Source organism: Pygocentrus nattereri, chromosome 23 (assembly GCF_015220715.1).
Source record: "Pygocentrus nattereri isolate fPygNat1 chromosome 23, fPygNat1.pri, whole genome shotgun sequence".
Lineage (NCBI taxonomy): Eukaryota > Metazoa > Chordata > Actinopteri > Characiformes > Serrasalmidae > Pygocentrus > Pygocentrus nattereri.
The window spans coordinates 505,001-527,500 of NC_051233.1; the positions used below are offsets into that span (position 1 = coordinate 505,001).

General features: G+C 38.3%; 2 protein-coding genes across 4 annotated transcripts in view; one reads left to right on the plus strand and one right to left on the minus strand.

Moving 5' to 3' along the window:
* LOC108415781 overlaps window positions 1-7,793 on the minus strand; it is a 16,167-nt gene extending 8,374 nt beyond the window's left edge. Inside the window, exon 1 of one of the 3 annotated variants that reach the window (XM_037533185.1) lies at window positions 7,737-7,793. The gene's annotated coding sequence lies outside the window, so the exon portion shown is untranslated. Of the gene's footprint in view, window positions 789-1,156; window positions 1,189-7,736 lie in introns of those variants that run through there. The other 2 variants (XM_037533184.1, XM_037533186.1) reach the window with 2 other exon arrangements.
* Window positions 7,794-10,168: 2,375 nt separating this feature from the next.
* The window catches only part of si:ch211-114c12.5 (zinc-binding protein A33), a 25,767-nt gene continuing 13,435 nt past the window's right edge, over window positions 10,169-22,500 (plus strand). Inside the window, exons 1-3 of the mRNA XM_037533758.1 lie at window positions 10,169-10,286; window positions 18,485-18,550; window positions 22,219-22,346. Coding sequence (XP_037389655.1) covers window positions 18,520-18,550; window positions 22,219-22,346 — 159 coding nt within the window. The 5' untranslated portion in view covers window positions 10,169-10,286; window positions 18,485-18,519. The remainder of the gene's footprint in view (window positions 10,287-18,484; window positions 18,551-22,218; window positions 22,347-22,500) is intronic.

Below are 22,500 nucleotides of genomic sequence, written 5' to 3' on the forward strand. Positions count from 1 at the left end.
GACACTGAGCGTTAAATACGACGCAGCGCAGCGATGAGCTCAGTGATCAGGAATATCTGATAGTATTGATCAGATCACAGGGTTTAACTTCACTGGACGCAGCGCAGCGATGAGCTCAGTGATCAGGAATATCTGATAGTATTGATCAGATCACAGGGTTTAACTTCACTGGACGCAGCGCAGCGATGAGCTCAGTGATCAGGAATATCTGATAGTATTGATCAGATCACAGGGTTTAACTTCACTGGACGCAGCGCAGCGATGAGCTCAGTGATCAGGAATATCTGATAGTATTGATCAGATCACAGGGTTTAACTTCACTGGACGCAGCGCAGCGATGAGCTCAGTGATCAGGAATATCTGATAGTATTGATCAGATCACAGGGTTTAACTTCACTGAACGCAGCGATGAGCTCAGTGATCAGGAATATCTGATAGTATTGATCAGATCACAGGGTTTAACTTCACTGGACGCAGCGCAGCGATGAGCTCAGTGATCAGGAATATCTGATAGTATTGATCAGATCACAGGGTTTAACTTCACTGGACGCAGCGATGAGCTCAGTGATCAGGAATATCTGATAGTATTGATCAGCTCACAGGGTTTAACTTCACTGGACGCAGCGATGAGCTCAGTGATCAGGAATATCTGATAGTATTGATCAGATCACAGGGTTTAACTTCACTGGACGCAGCGCAGCGATGAGCTCAGTGATCAGGAATATCTGATAGTATTGATCAGATCACAGGGTTTAACTTCACTGGACGCAGCGATGAGCTCAGTGATCAGGAATATCTGACAGTATTGATCAGATCACATTTTTTCAGTGCAGCTCCACCCAAATCAGTCAGCTGCCTTCACCGTGAAACTGAAACCAGACCTTCCAGAACTTTCTCAGAATCTTACAGGACATCAAACTGATGATGTTTAAAAGCTTAAACACTCTAATTCAGGTCATTCTAGTCTTTACTGTGTTTACTGTGTCTGATTAACCAGATCATTAAACGATTTAACCTTTGAGTTCAGAGGAAAATAAGCAGTTAAGTCATTTACTAACGCAGCGATATTTACACAAAGATATTAATCATAAATTAAAATAATTTCCCTTTGACTTTTATCTTACAGAAAACACCGAGCCGGTCTGCTGTTACTCACCTCAGCTCTTCCTGACTTTCTGTTCTCTGAACACTTTCACTTTCATTTAACTCTGTACCGCCCCCTACAGCTCACGGAACAGCACGAAACGGGCGGAACAGCACGAAAGTCAGGAAGTAGTTATTGCAGAATGTATAAAGTTTATCCCTGTAGAGTCAGTCTATATATTTTAATGGTAAATTTAACATGTATGTAACTTTAAGATGAACTTGGTCACGGGGGTGCCATGATTCATTTGATCTCAGGGTCATTATTTCAGGGCAGGGACTTCCTTAAATTCTTTAACTTTTCCAAAGAGCCCAAATTTTCTCACCCCACCAACGTCACAGCAGTGAGTTAAAACCTTAGACTCTGAGGGTCTGTGAGGGTCCACACTCCTGCTCCTCACTCTCACAACTACAGACAACGTACACATTAGATTTAGGGCAGATACTGAATAAAGCAAAGCACGTGATCAATAATTCATAGTAGATATTCAATCATTTGCAGTAGCAAGTAAATAATTGATATTAGATACAGAACAGCTCATAGTTGTTAGTAAATACTGTGTATATGAACTCACTGAACTGCATCCTGCAGTTAACTCAGGATCTCAGGAACTCTAAGGGGTGCAAAAGCAACCCAGAAAGATGAGTGAAGCAAATTTACTTATGACTTCTGCCCACAAACACAGAAAAACATCACCAAACGGCTTGAGAGGAATCTGAAATGCCTGCACTGTCAATACAAACTCAGGCTAATAAAGAAGTGACCAATGAAAAAATGATCCAAATTAATTACAGTGGGGAAAAAAGTATTTAGTCAGCCACTGATTGAGCAAGTTCTCCCACTTAAAAAGATGAGAGAGGCCTGTAATTGACATCATAGGTAGACCTCAACTCTGAGAGACAAAACGAGGAAAAACATTCAGAAAATCAAGTCGTCTGACTTTTAAAGAATTTATTTGCAAATAATGGTGGAAAATAATTATTTGATCTCCTACAAACAGGCAAGATTTCTGGCTGTCACAGACCTGTAACTTCTTTAAGAGGCTCCTCTGTCCTCCACTCGTTACCTGTATTAATGGCACCTGTTTGACCTCGTTATCTGTATAAAAGACACCTGCCTAATCCTAACAGTCACACTCCAGACTCCACTATGGTGAAGACCAAAGAGCTGTAGAAGGACACCAGAAACAAGATTGTAGACCTGCACCAGGCTGGGAAGACTGAATCTGCAATAGGCAAGCAGCTTGGTGTGAAGAAATCTACTGTGAAAGTTACAATGAATGGACCAAAAGAAACGGCTCTCTGGTTCCATTGACTTACATTAAAAGTAAAGTAGAGATTGTACATACATACAGTACATACACACACACACACACACACACACACACATATATATATATATATATACACACACATAGGGATAGACAGGTTAGTGACAGGTCAGAGATCAGGATCTGGGTCATAGAGTCTGTCCCATATGCTCACATTTAAACCACGCATCCTTGAGGCTTTTGCCATATAAGGCCTGCAGGTTGTTGATGTCAGAACTGTGGCCTTTGAAGAGAACCGCAGGGAACTGAGATATGGTCAGGGTTTGGAGTTACGGTTAGGCTTCTGGGTCAGGTGTTCGGTCATGTGTCAGGGTAATGATCACAGGTGGGGATCAGTATTAGGGTCAGAGGTGCAATGAAACACTGAGTAGCTTCCTGTTGGTTCTGGTTCTGATTGCCTGTGTCCCACTGTGGGTCCAAACGGTCCTAACTGTGATTCTGTAGTTTCCAACCAGCTCCGTGTGAAAGACGTGGATGGTTAATGCGTCTCTGAGTGGAGCCTCGCGCTTTCAGACCTTCAGAAACCGAAACTTTGAAACGCTCAGCAGTGGCTTGTTCTGAAAGTGAAACTAGTTTTATGGCTTAATTTGGCAGTTTCTCAGTCTACACACATCACATGCATCAGACACTCAGCAAATAAGAGGAATGAAGAGTGTGGAATTATTAGCCTTAGTATTGTTCATATTACTCTTTTAAGATGTATTAAAGAAAGCTTATGTTTAGCATTGAAAGCTTAATGGTTATATTGTACAATTCTAAGAGCTAAGAGTCAGCACATAAGGCTGTGTGCTGACTAATGGTGGAATACACAAGGACGTCAGATAACAGGAAATACCTCGAAGCTGATAGTAGTAGACCCTGGGATTAGCACACCACACATGTGGTTCATCTGGTCAGATAAGCAGAGCCATTGTCTGGAAAACGGGGGGGAGTTGGTAAACACAGGGAATACCTTAAGCTGACCTTGCAGACGTACTCATGTCTCGAGCGCATCCTTAAACTTTTATGATGTGGATTGGTGAGATGGCCTAACGCACACATTGGAGGCTGGGGTAAGGAAGGAGCGGTCATGCGACTATAAAAAGGGAGTCAGATGAGAAGCGGTCAGAGCTTACTTGGGAGATACATGATGCCTGTTCTCTGTTTGTAACCTCTCCAGAATTCTGTAATAAAACCGTTTGTTTCACTTCAGTCTGATCTACTCGTCTCATTTATTTTGCATCAACGAACACGTAGGACTGGTTTCGTCCACAATTTGGTGACCCCGACGTGATGCAAAGGAGACCATTGGAAAAACAGGCTTGATCTTCCTCCTCCATTACTCATCACAGGCGCGCCATTTACTCAGGTTGGCAGAAACCTATTTAAATAAATTCTGCATATTGACAACTGCTAAATTATGGATGGGTAAAAGAGGTTGGATCAGGTGATTAAATTTAAAGGACTGAATTGGAACAAACATAAGGTAAAAATATACTGAGTGATTAATAAGGTATTGGGTCTGTGGTTTTTTGCCGGGAATTGGTGAACCCCTCCCATCATCTGACGAGTGATTGGGATAAGGACTGGGTTGAAAGTCCCTGGGATTGGCTCTCCCTAAAACAGGGTTGGAGTCCCTGAGGTTCAAGTCCTCTAAAGTACCAGGTTGGAGACCCTGAGGTTCAAGTCCTCTAAAAGTATCAGGTTGGAGTCCTTGAGGTTTGAGTCCTCTAAAGTACCGGGTTGGAGTCCCTGAGGGTCGAGTCCTCTAAAGTACCGGGTTGGAGTCCCTGAGGGTCGAGTCCTCTAAAGTACCGGGTTGGAGTCCCTGAGGGTCGAGTCCTCTAAAGTACCGGGTTGGAGTCCCTGAGGTTCGAGTCCTCTAAAGCACCCATTCGTGATAAGTTTGAAGTTCCTCACATGCAGCAAACCTAACGGTGACAACTGAGCATTGTGAGTCGAGCAAGTAAAACTTCGAAGACGTCTTGGTGAGTACCAGTTTTTGATCAACATGGCTGAATACAGTAAAAGAGATTTAGAAAATTATTGGATAATACAGTTGGAGTGGGGAATTGGCAAGGGAAAACATTGGAGAGACAGATAATCATTTTGGCTAAAGCGGTTTATGACTTAGAGATAGACCCAAAAAAAAAAAGTGGAAAAAGTGAGAGCAGAAACGGAGAAACTGTTGAGAAAATGGATGTTGGATAAAGAACTGTCCCCCCAAGACCAGATTTCTTTGGGACAGGCGTTAAATGATTTTACAGCTAGAGCAATAAAGGAATTAGACGAGGCTAAGGCAGAACATGAAAAGGCAGGAATGTTTAAGAAGGGAAAAGCCAGGAAGAGGTTATCAGATGCAGAACAGGAAATAGCTAAGGTCAGAAGGTTGAAGTGCACATATAATGGCAACCTGGATAGAATGGTAAGCATCCCCGAGTATCCCCACCCTCCTACGATAACCTAACGCCAGGCATTTTGACATGGACACCTGAGCTAGAGCAGGCATTCATTGAACTAAAGCAGGAACTAGTGCATGCGGCTGACCTTGCTAGACCAGACTACACCATGAAAGGAGACAGGTTATCTCACCAGTGCGGGCAAACCCATAAAACACAAGGAAGAGTTCTTAGCACTAGAGAAAGCGATACAACTACCAAAACCGGTTGCCATCATAAAGTGCAAGGGACATCAGAAAGGGGACTCATTGGTGGAAAGAGGTAATGAGACAGCAGACAAGGCAGCAAAGGAAGCAGCAGCAGGTTATAAAAGGACGAAGTTGGAAGATGGTGTTGAAGGAAGGTGAACCATGGGAACCAATTCCGACAGGAGAAAAGCTCAGGCAAGTGCAGGACCAGGCTAGCCCAGAAGAAAAGACTATGTGGCTGCATAAAGGTGGTAGAAAGAGTGAATTAGTCTGGGAAGGTCCCAATGGACTTTGGTAAAAGCAGGGCTGGGAGAAGCTCACGGGTTGTCACAAGTAGGAAAGGTACAGATGAAGGAAAACTTGAAAGGATGGTGGCATCCATTTCTAACCGCTATGATAGCCACACATGTAAAAGAATGTGAAGTATGTAATGTAAATAATGTGGCAAAAAACTTGCAAACCAGGGGTAGGAAAATTCCCTAAGCCCAATGGCCCAGGGGAACACATTCAGATAGATTATACAGATATGATTCAGACAGTCAGGAAGTACAGGTATCTGTTAATGTTCATGGACGTATTTTCGGGCGGGGTGGAAGTTCCCCACTATGAGGAAAGATGGCAAATCAGTCTGTAAATGTTGATCAATCACTGGATTCCCCAACACGTGTTTCCCAAAAGAATTCACTCAGATGATGGTACTCACTTAATAAGTAACGCCTTGGCATGGGTAGAACAAGTACTAGGCCTATAGCTTCTTAAATAGTAAGATATCTGTAGATTAGTCACTGTGTGAAAATTGGCTTTGAGAAATAGTCGGATTTGGCTTGATAAAATTTGGGGAACACCCCGGGCCCTGGGAATTTGGTAGATAAAGTTAATAAAGAAAAGTGAATGGCGGTGAAAGCATGCTATAGTAATGTATGATGAGTCGACTTTAAGGAAAATGCTGAGCTCGTTCTGTGTGTGTTGTATAGTTTTTCGTTCTCAGAGAAAAAAGGAAGAGAAAGGGGGATTGGCCTCTCTCTCTCTCTCTCTCTCTCTCTCTCTTTCTCTCTCTCTCTCTTTCTCTCTCTCTCTCTCTCTCTCTCTCTTTCTCTCTCTCTCTCTCTCTTTCTCTCTCTCTCTCTCTCCCTCTCTCTCTCTCTCTCTCTCTGTCTCTCTCTCTCTCTCTCTGTCTCTCTCTCCTTCTCTGTGTGTTGTGTGTGTGTGTGTGTGTGTGTGTGTGTGTACACGAAGCTGGACTTCGTCTGTGTGTCAGCCCCTCCTTTTCTGAGTAAGACGTGTGTGTGTGCAGATATGGGTCTGTGTGTGTGTCTGAGCGCCACCCCTCCCTCTTCTCTTTCTGGGGGTGAAGTGTTTATGTTCTCTGACCTGCTGTGTGTCTATAGAGTAACTTTATGAGAGTTGAGGATTGACAAGGAATGATATTTGCTTTATATAGTTAAAACTTAAGGAGCCTTTGTAGGGGACTTTGCTGAAAAATTAAAATAAATAAATAAATAGATTTATGAGCGTCTTATATGGAGGACAATTAAACTTAGAATCACTAGTTAAAGTGAGTAATGTTTATAAAATTTGTCGTAGCACGTCTGAGCACATCCTTAAACTTTTATGATGTGGATTGGTGAGATGGCCTAACGCACACATTGGAGGCTTAATGGAATCTACTGATATCTGGGGTAAGGAAGGAGCGGTCATGCGACTATAAAAAGGGAGTCAGATGAGAAGCGGTCAGAGCTTACTTGGGAGATACATGATGCATGTTCTCTGTTTGTAACCTCTCCAGAATTCTGTAATAAAACCGTTTGTTTCACTTCAGTCTGATCTACTTGTCTCATTTACTTTGCATCAACGAACACGCAGGACTGGTTTCTTCCACAAGAGGAACATCCACCTGTCAGTCAGTTCCAGTCTATCCTGTTGTCTCTACCAGCTGCACTGTAACTATGATTTACAGTTGAAACATTACAGTACACTTCCATGAAAAGGAGCAGCAGTTTATATGTATAACATGTTGTTTTATATCCAGAATGATATGACTCTGACAGTGTGGAGTCATTTTTTACTATTTTCTCATTTTTTCTTCATTTTAACCATTTCTGCAAATATTGAGGATAATAAACAATGACTTATGGGGGAGGTTTGTGTTGTCGGAGGCTGTCTTTGGACCTCCTCTTGCCCGCAGTGGCCACACAACCTCTCAGTTGTACTTTGAGGGTTCACAGGGTTCATGCTGGTGCCCATCTAACGATATAGTTTGGAAAGACTGGGGCGTTCATCATAAACTGCTCGGACCAAGAATGTAATGCTTTGTGGATCTGCCTGCCGTAGATCTGTTCACATGAGCTACCTTTACCCCACTCCTTCCCGACTCCTTGCTGCCTCATTCCCACTGCTCTGCTGAACCTCTCCTCCTCAGTAACTGCTCACATTTCATTCTGGACTAGCTGCTGCTGGTCTTGACATACTGGTGAATTGCAAAGGTTGCCAGTTCTTTCCTTTTTCTAGTTATGACACCCAGGTCTGCATATCATAGCTGTGACCCTACATTCTCTACAACTACCTTCTTGCCCCTACCTTCTACCAAGTCCCTGAGATCTTACGATCTTCTGAATCTCTACATTGTAGCAACTCACTTGTTTGGAAGACGCTGAACTCCTCCTCAGTGGGCTTCAAGAGGAAGTCTCAGCTTGTAGATGTCACCACAGAGGGTGATGCTGCTCAGTTTCCTTGACGATCGGCGTATCCTCCCAGAAGAATGTGTTAGACAGATAACAGACAGGGTCATCCAAGTCTTCAAGGGCAAAGTACACGGATACCTCCTGACTGCAGCACTTAAATGACAGCACGTATAAAGTGACCCATGTGAACAGCCAGATAGACTAAGTATAGTCATAAAAGGCCATCTGCTCAGGTAGAGGCTTCCCTCTCCAGTTCATGTGATGGTGGGCAGAGGATATCTAGAGGAGCACTGGCTCAAAGATCTTCAGCAGAAAACTTCCAAATAAATCCAGCCTTGAAGTTGCCCAATCCATATGCTGTGTCCAACCATCTTTGAGCCGTTGTAATCACTAACCAAACTGACTAATGTTGCATCCTTCTATAAATCCAATTTGGGTCAGAACCTGTGACGAACCATTATGGCTATTGTCATACGTTACGTCACAATACGCTTTTCTGACTTCTCTCTTTAGAGGGGCCCTTCTGTGCTTTTCCTCTTCCCTGTGTTCCCTGAGTTCTTCTCTTTCTCTGTGTTGTAGCTCTTTGTGCATGTAAAGGTTCTGCAGAGTCCCAAAGCCCAGCGTTCCCTCCAGAGGGAGAACCTCTCTCCTAGAGAACCCACATTTCTCAGCTCCCTGAAGCATCTCATTGGAATTCCAGCCCTTTTCCTTTGTTACAGGATGACATCATCTTGTAACACAGTCCTTACTGCCCACCTACCGGCGAGCTTTCTTATAAATTGGACAAGCTACTGCAAACTAGCACTAGTTCAGATATACGAATAAATCATTGCTATGACTATTTGTTAACACACAGCCTCCCATCAACTGAAGTAATAAAGGCAGCTTGGGAAGAAAAATTGGGCGTCCCACTGACTAGGGAAACCTGGGAAGAGGGTCTTGAGGCTATGCATACATATTCCATTAACGCACGACACTGTTTAATTCCTACATCGGCTACATTATTGTAGATCAAAGTTACATACTTTCTTCCTACTCGCCCCTCAGTACCTGAGTGACCTTCACTCCCAATATGAACCATCACGCCTACTTAGATCACAAGGTGCTGCTCACTACTGGTACCTAGAACTAATAAAGCTCCATCAGGGGGCGGAGCTTCTCATACAAAGCCCCCCAGCTCTGGAATAATCTTCCTGTTAATGTTCGGGACTCAGACTCAGCCTCAGTCTTTAAGTCTAAGGTTGGTTAGTGTAGTGGTCAACAGCTTTGCCTTCTACACTGTAGAATGGGGTTCAATCCCCCACCAGGGCAAGCACCCTACACTATACCAATAAGGGTCCTTGGGAAAGACTCCTAATACCTTGGCCTATCTCTGTCAAATGATCAAATTGTAAGTCACTCTGGATTAGAGCGTCAGCCAAAATGCCATGAATGTAAAGTCTAGGCTAAAAACCCACTTGTTCAGTGGAGCCATTGATAATTAGTTTTCCCTGTTAGATAAAAGGGTTCCTGGTCGTAGAGTATGATGGTAAACTGGTAGTGCTGATGCCGTCGTCCCGCTGCCTCACTCACTCACTCAGGTTCGTTGACGGTGGAGTGGAGGGGCGCCGATGTCTCAGGGAGCCTCATGACTCTGTTACCTTTCTGGTTTCTCTTCTTACTGAGGCTGTAATAACGAGACCTGCCAGAGTCTCTGCTGCCCTGTTAACCCTGTAATCTGTGATCAGTCACTTTTTACAGAACTGACTCTCTGTGTGTTTTCTTTACTTTACAGAGTCGATCAGCTGCCCATCCTGTGGGTCTGATGCTGTTCTTCATCTGCCTTGATCTGTTGCCCACTGCTCACCAGACTTCTGGACTGTTTTGACCACCATGGAGCTTCTGCTGTACAACGCTGGGAAAACTCACCCTCATGAACTGACCCTCCTGATGCTCCTGCTGCCACACAGACTCTATTAAATCAGAGCTACTGCGCCACCTGTTTTTCCCCTTTTCCGTATTTTAATATTTTACACTAATGTTCACGCCTTATTCTCTGCTCATTCTGCTTGTGTTACTGTATGTTATCTGGTGTGTTCCAGGGGAGGATGGGTTCGTCTTTCGAGTCTTCGGTCAGTGTTACTTTCTTTTGCTCTTAGGGAGTTTTTCCTTGCCACTGTTGCCATTGGCGACGCTCATTCGGCTTGAATCCGGTAACAACACCTGTTGTAAAAGGCGCTTCATAAATAACCTTTAACTTTGACAATGACTTTATCGTCCATCATCAAATGTCACGTATCATGATGTTACCTTTTCGCCACATCGTCCTGCCTTTAATCTGCACACGTCCCTGTCTGATTACATAAACCTGCTGCGTACGGAAATGTTCACCTGACCTTAGTATCATATTCCAGTGAAGAGACGATGGATAAAGGTCGTCGTCAGTGAAGTGGGTGAAAGTCTGTGTCCTTTCACTCTTTGTCTGAGGAGCTTCAGCTTCAGGCTCGTTCGTTCTCTCAGCGAGAGGTGAGACAGTGACGTTCTCTTCATTTCAGTCCAGTCAGTTATAGATCAGGTTCTGTAGGTCTTCCGGAAAGATTTACATAAAGCAGGTCACACTTATCCAGCGGCACAAGATGAGTTTTAGAAGGTTTAAAAGTGCTTTGATCTGTGCGATCAATGATCTCTCCAGCTGTAGAACATTAAGATGGTCCCTTGAAGCGATTAACTTAGAAGAACCACATTTGGTTCCCTAAAAAAACTTCACACAGACTTTTCTTTAAAGAACTGCAGATGAAATGAATTTGTGTGAAGAACTTGTGAAGTTTATACAACCTCTACATAAAATAAAGGTTCTATACCAGTTTTACCTAGAACCTCACATTCACACCAAGAAGCATTTGAAATGTTTAAAAACGTCAGTCTGTCCAGTTCTGGACTGAAGTTCACAAAGGCTTTCTTTGTATGACTGCAGTGCTAAAAGTAACTGACCGCAGAAGCGGACGCCCTCCAAAATATCGCTTGTATAATTGGGGTTTGAAACATTCACGTTCACTGTAAACTGAAAGTAGTTGATTTTACTTTAAAAGATAAACAAACAAACTTACTACCTCACAAGAATTAAGTTACTTAATAAGTTCAGGCGTAAATGACTGTATATTAGAGTTATAATGACTGTATATTAGAGTTATAATGACTGTATATTAGAGTTATAATGACTGTATATTAGAGTTATAATGACTGTATATTAGAGCTGTAATGACTGTATATTAGAGTTATAATGACTGTATATTAGAGTTGTAATGACTGTATATTAGAGTTATAATGACTGTATATTTGAGTTATAGTGACTGTATATTAGAGTTATAATGACTGTATATTAGAGTTATAATGACTGTATATTAGAGTTATAATGACTGTATATTAGAGCTGTAATGACTGTATATTAGAGTTATAATGACTGTATATTAGAGTTGTAATGACTGTATATTAGAGTTATAATGACTGTATATTAGTTATAATGACTGTATATTAGAGTTATAATGACTATATTAGAGTTATAATGACTGTATATTAGAGTTGTAATGACTGTATATTAGAGTTGTAATGACTGTATATTAGTTATAATGACTGTATATTAGAGTTGTAATGACTGTATATTTGAGTTATAATGACTGTATATTAGAGTTATAATGACTGTATATTAGAGTTATAATGACTATATTAGAGTTATAATGACTGTATATTAGAGTTATAATGACTGTATATTAGTTATAATGACTGTATATTAGAGTTATAATGACTATATTAGAGTTATAATGACTGTATATTAGAGTTATAATGACTGTATATTAGAGTTGTAATGACTGTATATTAGAGTTATAATGACTGTATATTAGTTATAATGACTGTATATTAGAGTTATAATGACTGTATATTAGAGTTGTAATGACTGTATATTAGAGTTATAATGACTGTATATTAGAGTTATAATGACTGTATATTTGAGCTGTAATGACTGTATATTTGAGTTATAATGACTGTATATTAGAGTTATAATGACTGTATATTAGAGTTGTAATGACTGTATATTAGAGTTGTAATGACTGTATATTAGAGTTATAATGACTGTATATTAGAGTTATAATGACTATATTAGAGTTGTAATGACTGTATATTAGAGCTGTAATGACTGTATATTTGAGTTATAATGACTGTATATTTGAACTGTAATGACTGTATATTTGAGTTATAATGACTGTATATTTGAGTTATAATGACTGTATATTAGAGTTATAATGACTGTATATTAGTTATAATGACTGTATATTAGAGCTGTAATGACTGTATATTTGAGTTATAATGACTGTATATTAGAGTTATAATGACTGTATATTTGAACTGTAATGACTGTATATTAGAGTTATAATGACTGTATATTAGAGTTATAATGACTGTATATTAGAGTTATAATGACTGTATATTAGAGCTGTAATGACTGTATATTTGAGTTATAATGACTGTATATTTGAGTTATAATGACTGTATATTAGAGTTATAATGACTGTATATTTGAACTGTAATGACTGTATATTAGAGTTATAATGACTGTATATTTGAGTTATAATGACTGTATATTAGAGTTATAATGACTGTATATTAGAGCTGTAATGACTGTATATTAGAGTTATAATGACTGTATATTAGAGTTGTAATGACTGTATATTAGAGTTATAATGACTGTATATTTGAACTGTAATGACTGTATATTTGAGTTATAATGACTGTATATTTGAGTTATAATGACTGTATATTAGAGTTATAATGACTGTATATTAGAGCTGTTATGACTGTATATTAGAGTTATAATGACTGTATATTTGAGTTATAATGACTGTATATTAGAGTTATAATGACTGTATATTTGAACTGTAATGACTGTATATTTGAGTTATAATGACTGTTTATTTGAGTTATAATGACTGTATATTAGAGTTATAATGACTGTATATTAGAGCTGTAATGACTGTATATTAGAGTTATAATGACTGTATATTTGAGTTATAGTGACTGTATATTTGAGTTATAGTGACTGTATATTTGAGTTATAGTGACTGTATATTTGAGTTATAATGACTGTATATTTGAGTTATAATGACTGTATATTAGAGTTATAATGACTGTATATTTGAGCTGTAATGACTGTATATTAGAGTTATAATGACTGTATATTAGAGTTATAATGACTGTATATTTGAGCTGTAATGACTGTATATTAGAGTTATAATGACTGTATATTTGAGTTATAATGACTGTATATTAGAGTTATAATGACTGTATATTAGAGCTGTAATGACTGTATATTAGAGTTATAATGACTGTATATTTGAGTTATAATGACTGTATATTTGAGTTATAATGACTGTATATTAGAGTTATAATGACTGTATATTAGAGTTATAATGACTGTATATTAGAGTTATAATGACTGTATATTAGAGTTATAGTGACTGTATATTTGAGTTATAGTGACTGTATATTTGAGTTATAATGACTGTATATTTGAGTTATAATGACTGTATATTAGAGTTATAATGACTGTATATTAGTTATAATGACTGTATATTAGAGTTATAATGACTGTATATTTGAGCTGTAATGACTGTATATTAGAGTTATAATGACTGTATATTAGAGTTATAATGACTGTATATTAGAGTTATAATGACTGTATATTTGAGCTGTAATGACTGTATATTTGAGCTGTAATGACTGTATATTAGAGTTATAATGACTGTATATTAGAGTTGTAATGACTGTATATTTGAGCTGTAATGACTGTATATTAGAGTTATAATGACTGTATATTAGAGTTATAATGACTGTATATTAGAGTTATAATGACTGTATATTTGAGCTGTAATGACTGTATATTTGAGTTATAATGACTGTATATTAGAGTTATAATGACTGTATATTTGAGCTGTAATGACTGTATATTAGAGTTATAATGACTGTATATTAGAGTTATAGTGACTGTATATTTGAGTTATAGTGACTGTATATTTGAGTTATAATGACTGTATATTTGAGTTATAATGACTGTATATTAGAGTTATAATGACTGTATATTAGAGTTATAATGACTGTATATTAGTTATAATGACTGTATATTAGAGTTATAATGACTGTATATTAGTTATAATGACTGTATATTAGAGTTATAATGACTATATTAGAGTTATAATGACTGTATATTAGAGTTGTAATGACTGTATATTAGAGTTGTAATGACTGTATATTAGTTATAATGACTGTATATTAGAGTTGTAATGACTGTATATTTGAGTTATAATGACTGTATATTAGAGTTATAATGACTGTATATTAGAGTTATAATGACTATATTAGAGTTATAATGACTGTATATTAGAGTTATAATGACTGTATATTAGTTATAATGACTGTATATTAGAGTTATAATGACTATATTAGAGTTATAATGACTGTATATTAGAGTTATAATGACTGTATATTAGAGTTGTAATGACTGTATATTAGAGTTATAATGACTGTATATTAGTTATAATGACTGTATATTAGAGTTATAATGACTGTATATTAGAGTTGTAATGACTGTATATTAGAGTTATAATGACTGTATATTAGAGTTATAATGACTGTATATTTGAGCTGTAATGACTATATTTGAGTTATAATGACTGTATATTAGAGTTATAATGACTGTATATTAGAGTTGTAATGACTGTATATTAGAGTTGTAATGACTGTATATTAGAGTTATAATGACTGTATATTAGAGTTATAATGACTATATTAGAGTTGTAATGACTGTATATTAGAGCTGTAATGACTGTATATTTGAGTTATAATGACTGTATATTTGAACTGTAATGACTGTATATTTGAGTTATAATGACTGTATATTTGAGTTATAATGACTGTATATTAGAGTTATAATGACTGTATATTAGTTATAATGACTGTATATTAGAGCTGTAATGACTGTATATTTGAGTTATAATGACTGTATATTAGAGTTATAATGACTGTATATTTGAACTGTAATGACTGTATATTAGAGTTATAATGACTGTATATTAGAGTTATAATGACTGTATATTAGAGTTATAATGACTGTATATTAGAGCTGTAATGACTGTATGTTTGAGTTATAATGACTGTATATTTGAGTTATAATGACTGTATATTAGAGTTATAATGACTGTATATTTGAACTGTAATGACTGTATATTAGAGTTATAATGACTGTATATTTGAGTTATAATGACTGTATATTAGAGTTATAATGACTGTATATTAGAGCTGTAATGACTGTATATTAGAGTTATAATGACTGTATATTAGAGTTGTAATGACTGTATATTAGAGTTATAATGACTGTATATTTGAACTGTAATGACTGTATATTTGAGTTATAATGACTGTATATTTGAGTTATAATGACTGTATATTAGAGTTATAATGACTGTATATTAGAGCTGTTATGACTGTATATTAGAGTTATAATGACTGTATATTTGAGTTATAATGACTGTATATTAGAGTTATAATGACTGTATATTTGAACTGTAATGACTGTATATTTGAGTTATAATGACTGTTTATTTGAGTTATAATGACTGTATATTAGAGTTATAATGACTGTATATTAGAGCTGTAATGACTGTATATTTGAGTTATAGTGACTGTATATTTGAGTTATAGTGACTGTATATTTGAGTTATAGTGACTGTATATTTGAGTTATAATGACTGTATATTTGAGTTATAATGACTGTATATTAGAGTTATAATGACTGTATATTTGAGCTGTAATGACTGTATATTAGAGTTATAATGACTGTATATTAGAGTTATAATGACTGTATATTTGAGCTGTAATGACTGTATATTAGAGTTATAATGACTGTATATTTGAGTTATAATGACTGTATATTAGAGTTATAATGACTGTATATTAGAGCTGTAATGACTGTATATTAGAGTTATAATGACTGTATATTTGAGTTATAATGACTGTATATTTGAGTTATAATGACTGTATATTAGAGTTATAATGACTGTATATTAGAGTTATAGTGACTGTATATTTGAGTTATAGTGACTGTATATTTGAGTTATAATGACTGTATATTTGAGTTATAATGACTGTATATTAGAGTTATAATGACTGTATATTAGTTATAATGACTGTATATTAGAGTTATAATGACTGTATATTTGAGCTGTAATGACTGTATATTAGAGTTATAATGACTGTATATTAGAGTTATAATGACTGTATATTAGAGTTATAATGACTGTATATTTGAGCTGTAATGACTGTATATTTGAGCTGTAATGACTGTATATTAGAGTTATAATGACTGTATATTAGAGTTGTAATGACTGTATATTTGAGCTGTAATGACTGTATATTAGAGTTATAATGACTGTATATTAGAGTTATAATGACTGTATATTAGAGTTATAATGACTGTATATTTGAGCTGTAATGACTGTATATTTGAGTTATAATGACTGTATATTAGAGTTATAATGACTGTATATTTGAGCTGTAATGACTGTATATTAGAGTTATAATGACTGTATATTAGAGTTATAGTGACTGTATATTTGAGTTATAGTGACTGTATATTTGAGTTATAATGACTGTATATTTGAGTTATAATGACTGTATATTAGAGTTATAATGACTGTATATTAGAGTTATAATGACTGTATATTAGTTATAATGACTGTATATTAGAGTTATAATGACTGTATATTTGAGCTGTAATGACTGTATATTAGAGTTATAATGACTGTATATTAGAGTTATAATGACTGTATATTAGAGTTATAATGACTGTATATTTGAGCTGTAATGACTGTATATTTGAGCTGTAATGACTGTATATTAGAGTTATAATGACTGTATATTAGAGTTGTAATGACTATATTTGAGCTGTAATGACTGTATATTAGAGTTATAATGACTGTATATTAGAGTTATAATGACTGTATATTAGAGTTATAATGACTGTATATTTGAGCTGTAATGACTGTATATTTGAGTTATAATGACTGTATATTAGAGTTATAATGACTGTATATTTGAGCTGTAATGACTGTATATTAGAGTTATAATGACTGTATATTAGAGTTATAATGACTGTATATTTGAGCTGTAATGACTCGAGTTCTGCTCACTCCTGAATGAGTTAGATTAGTGTGTAATAAGCCTTAAAATCCAGGATTATCACACAGTCGGATTTATGATTCAGTAACTACAGAGACTGAAATCTAAATTAGCTGGGCTATTCCTTGGTCATAGATGTGTAATAAGCATTGGGCGCGCCGGCGGCTCTGGCCATGTAAGGGGTTAGTCAGCCTAGTTAGATTAACATCTTATTTAATCAGCTCAAATAACAGCGCCTTGACCTCGACACGCAACACCACCGTGGTGAGAAAATGTAAACGTGTAAAATGCATCCAGACTAGAAACGCTATAACACGATAATAACACCATTTTGTGAAGACAACAGATTAAATATGTGAAACATAAAAGCTACTTAACAGAAACCAACAAAACTGTGAAGAATGCTGGGAAGCGTTTTGGGCAAAAGGCTCTGCAGTCTGTGGAACTGATCCAAATTACGGTGAAAGTTTAAAGTTTATTACTGCAAGAAATTTGTATTCATACCTCAGAATACACGCAAAGACACACGACAGCATGCAGCACAACCATTTCGTCCTGGATAGTGAAACACTGTGATATATAACAGCAGTTAAATATCACAAAGTACAACATAAAAGACACACTATAACGTAAATAACACATAAAATGACATTTCTCTTATTGCGGAGTCTGGACTTCAGGCAGACGCTGTGTAAACGACTGCTTTGATGTCGTTTAAACTTCCTAAGTGTGGCTTCATCTCTTCTCTCCTCCAAAGACTGAAAATGTGTGGGAGGAACACCAATAATTCTTAACCTTCCCATCTTAACTAGCTGTTTGAAGGAACTACAGTGATATACAAGAATCAGTAAGTGTCACTGGATTTGCATAATTGGGTTTCATAATGATTTTACAGTCTGGATGAAATCAGATAAGAAATGGTGGATTTTTTCTCATCTATAACCAAACACTTTGATGTGGGATTGACTGAAACCAAAACAACTGAGCTTAGATTTCTGAGGGACGTCTTTACGGTACAACCATGTGTTAATGTAGATTTAATGTATATTCATTTTTATTAAAATGATTTATATCAGTCTAAAACTCTTCTGTCCGGTCTGGTCAGACGACTGTGAACTGGGCTTTAGATTGAACAGACGTAGAGTTCAAACATGGGCGTAACTGCTGGGAACGTTCTGATCTGGGGTTATGAATGTTCAGGGTGTGTGAGTGAAGTGGAGCAGCAGTGTGGTGTAGTTTCACTGCTTAAACCACCCTCCCACCCTGATCTACCACACCTGATCCAGGTAATCAGGGTCTGAGTATTAGAGCCAGGTGTGCTGGATCTGAGCTCTAAAGGACCAGGATTGAGCAGCCCTGTGTTCTGTAAGCCGACCTCCACGTCCACTCCATATCCTGGCACTTTCACTACACACGGCTCGCCAATATTGGATTTACATCGATTCCTGGAGGGGTCATTTTAGAGGCTCTGTTTGATTTGTCTGTTTTTTCTTTGGTAGGTTGAGCACAAATGCTGTGACAGTGGCCTCCTAAGATGAAGAGCATTCTGAAGGAGAAACGGATAAGTGAGTCTTTACGGCTGTTCTGCATTACGAGAACCTCGGTGTGAATGTATGATTTCTGACAGTGAGCGCCGAATGTCCCCCGGATGAACGTTTATCTCAGAGGGACGTGATGTGAGGATTGTATTGAGTGGTTGGATAGTGTAGTGGGTATATAGTGGTCGGTGTATTGTAGTGGGTATATAGTGGTTGGATAGTGTAGTGGGTATATAGTGGTTGGTATAGTGTAGTGGGTATATAGTGGTCGGTGTAGTGTAGTGGGTATATAGTGGTTGGTGTAGTGTAGTGGGTATATAGTGGTTGGTATAGTGTAGTGGGTATATAGTGGTTGGTATAGTGTAGTGGGTATATAGTGGTTGGTGTAGTGTAGTGGGTATATAGTGGTTGGTGTAGTGTAGTGGGTATATAGTGGTTGGTATAGTGTAGTGGGTATATAGTGGTTGGTATAGTGTAGTGGGTATATAGTGGTTGGTGTAGTGTAGTGGGTATATAGCGGTTGGTATAGTGTAGTGGGTATATAGCGGTTGGTGTAGTGTAGTGGGTATATAGCGGTTGGTGTAGTGTAGTGGGTATATAGCGGTTGGTTAGTGTAGTGGGTATATAGCGGTTGGTGTAGTGTAGTGGGTATATAGCGGTTGGTGTAGTGTAATGGGTATATAGCGGTTGGTAAAGTGTAGTGGGTATATAGCGGTTGGTGTAGTGTAGTGGGTATATAGCGGTTGGTGTAGTGTAGTGGGTATATAGTGGTTGGTATAGTGTAGTGGGTATATAGTGGTTGGTGTAGTGTAGTGGGTATATAGCGGTTGGTATAGTGTAGTGGGTATATAGCGGTTGGTATAGTGTAGTGGGTATATAGCGGTTGGTATAGTGTAGTGGGTATATAGTTTTTGGTATAGTGTAGTGGGTATATAGTGGTTGGTATAGTGCAGTGGGTATATAGCGGTTTCTGTAGTGTAGTGGGTATATAGTGGTTGGTATAGTGTAGTGGGTATATAGTGGTTGGTATAGTGTAGTGGGTATATAGTGGTTGGTGTAGTGTAGTGGGTATATAGTGGATTGGTTAGTGTAGTGGGTATATAGCGGTTGGTATAGTGTAGTGGGTATATAGCGGTTGGTATAGTGCAGTGGGTATATAGCGGTTGGTGTAGTGTAGTGGGTATATAGCGGTTGGTGTAGTGTAGTGGGTATATAGCGGTTGGTGTAGTGTAGTGGGTATATAGCGGTTGGTGTAGTGTAGTGGGTATATAGCGGTTGGTATAGTGTAGTGGGTATATAGCGGTTGGTGTAGTGTAGTGGGTATATAGCGATGGGTCCAGTGTAGTGGGTATATAGCGGTTGGTATAGTGTAGTGGGTATATAGCGGTTGGTATAGTGTAGTGGGTATATAGCGGTTGGTATAGTGTAGTGGGTATATAGCGGTTGGTTAGTGTAGTGGGTATATAGCGGTTGGTGTAGTGTAGTGGGTATATAGCGATGGGTCCAGTGTAGTGGGTATATAGCGGTTGGTATAGTGTAGTGGGTATATAGTGGTTGGTTAGTGTAGTGGGTATATATAGCGGTTGGTGTAGTGTAGTGGGTATATAGCGGTTGGTTAGTGTAGTGGGTATATAGCGATGGGTCCAGTGTAGTGGGTATATAGCGGTTGGTTAGTGTAGTGGGTATATAGCGGTTGGTGTAGTGTAGTGGGTATATAGCGATGGGTCCAGTGTAGTGGGTATATAGCGGTTGGTATAGTGTAGTGGGTATATAGCGGTTGGTATAGTGTAGTGGGTATATAGCGGTTGGTTAGTGTAGTGGGTATATAGCGGTTGGTATAGTGTAGTGGGTATATAGCGGTTGGTTAGTGTAGTGGGTATATAGCGGTTGGTTAGTGTAGTGGGTATATAGCGGTTGGTGTAGTGTAGTGGGTATATAGCGATGGGTCCAGTGTAGTGGGTATATAGCGGTTGGTATAGTGCAGTGGGTATATAGTGGTTGGTTAGTGTAGTGGGTATATATAGCGGTTGGTGTAGTGTAGTGGGTATATAGCGGTTGGTTTGTGTAGTGGGTATATAGCGGTTGGTGTAGTGTAGTGGGTATATAGCGGTTGGTTAGTGTAGTGGGTATATAGCGGTTGGTGTAGTGTAGTGGGTATATAGCGGTTGGTTAGTGTAGTGGGTATATAGTGGTTGGTTAGTGTAGTGGGTATATATAGCGGTTGGTGTAGTGTAGTGGGTATATAGCGGTTGGTTAGTGTAGTGGGTATATAGCGATGGGTCCAGTGTAGTGGGTATATAGCGGTTGGTATAGTGTAGTGGGTATATAGCGGTTGGTATAGTGTAGTGGGTATATATAGCGGTTGGTGTAGTGTAGTGGGTATATAGCGGTTGGTTAGTGCAGTGGGTATATAGCGATGGGTCCAGTGTAGTGGGTATATAGCGGTTGGTTAGTGTAGTGGGTATATAGCGGTTGGTGTAGTGTAGTGGGTATATAGCGATGGGTCCAGTGTAGTGGGTATATAGCGGTTGGTATAGTGTAGTGGGTATATAGCGGTTGGTATAGTGTAGTGGGTATATAGCGGTTGGTTAGTGTAGTGGGTATATAGCGGTTGGTATAGTGTAGTGGGTATATAGCGGTTGGTTAGTGTAGTGGGTATATAGCGGTTGGTGTAGTGTAGTGGGTATATAGCGGTTGGTATAGTGTAGTGGGTATATAGTGGTTGGTGTAGTGTAGTGGGTATATAGCGGTTGGTTAGTGTAGTGGGTATATAGTGGTTGGTGTAGTGTAGTGGGTGTATAGCGGTTGGTTAGTGTAGTGGGTATATAGTGGTTGGTGTAGTGTAGTGGGTATATAGCGGTTGGTTAGTGTAGTGGGTATATAGCGGTTGGTGTAGTGTAGTGGGTATATAGTGGTTGGTGTAGTGTAGTGGGTATATAGTGGTTGGTATAGTGTAGTGGGTATATAGTGGTTGGTATAGTGTAGTGGGTATATAGTGGTTGGTTAGTGTAGTGGGTATATAGTGGTTGGTATAGTGTAGTGGGTATATAGTGGTTGGTTAGTGTAGTGGGTATATAGCGGTTGGTGTAGTGTAGTGGGTATATAGCGGTTGGTGTAGTGTAGTGGGTATATAGTGGTTGGTATAGTGTAGTGGGTATATAGTGGTTGGTATAGTTTAGTGGGTATATAGTGGTTGGTTAGTGTAGTGGGTATATAGTGGTTGGTATAGTGTAGTGGGTATATAGTGGTTGGTATAGTGTAGTGGGTATATAGTGGTTGGTTAGTGTAGTGTGTGTGACCAACATGAATTCCTCAGTTACACCAAACACACCTGGATGACGATATTCCGGTACATGGGCAGAGCTGAAAGACACATTTTCCATATGCTGTCGCTGCCGGTCTTCAGGTGGAGTTGATTCATTTGGCTGTTTAATTAAGCGTAATATTTATAACGCTAAAGTCCGCTCAGCATCTCGTGTGGAGTCAGACGGGTTATTAGTCAGATGAGCTCATATGACCCAGTGTACTGAAAATGAAATGACTCTTAGGTTTATTTGTGGTTTTGGAGACGGGTTTAAGACAACGTCCTGCCCTCTGCTCTACTGGGGACATTTAGCTGCTCCACATGTGAAAAAGTCCAAAAAAAGGAGGTTTTATTTAAAAAGGTAAAGGAATATAAACTGTGTGTGTCACAGAGCTGCTGGAGGGTGAGGGGGGGAGCCTGGGCAGCTCTGGTTCAGCAGTGCGCTGGGCTCAGCCGGACCAGGACCTGCAGACCCACAGCTCAGCACCCAGCAAGAGCAGCAGCGCTCCCCGACAGAAGGTACAGAGAAATGATCGTCAGCTGGTTAATAGAATCGATATTAACAGGAATGATAACGTGACGTCTGGTGCAGTAAATGATTCCATTTGTTGTACTACAGTCAGAACAGATCAGCGCTGCTCTCTTTATCATTAATAATAAATAATAATTAATA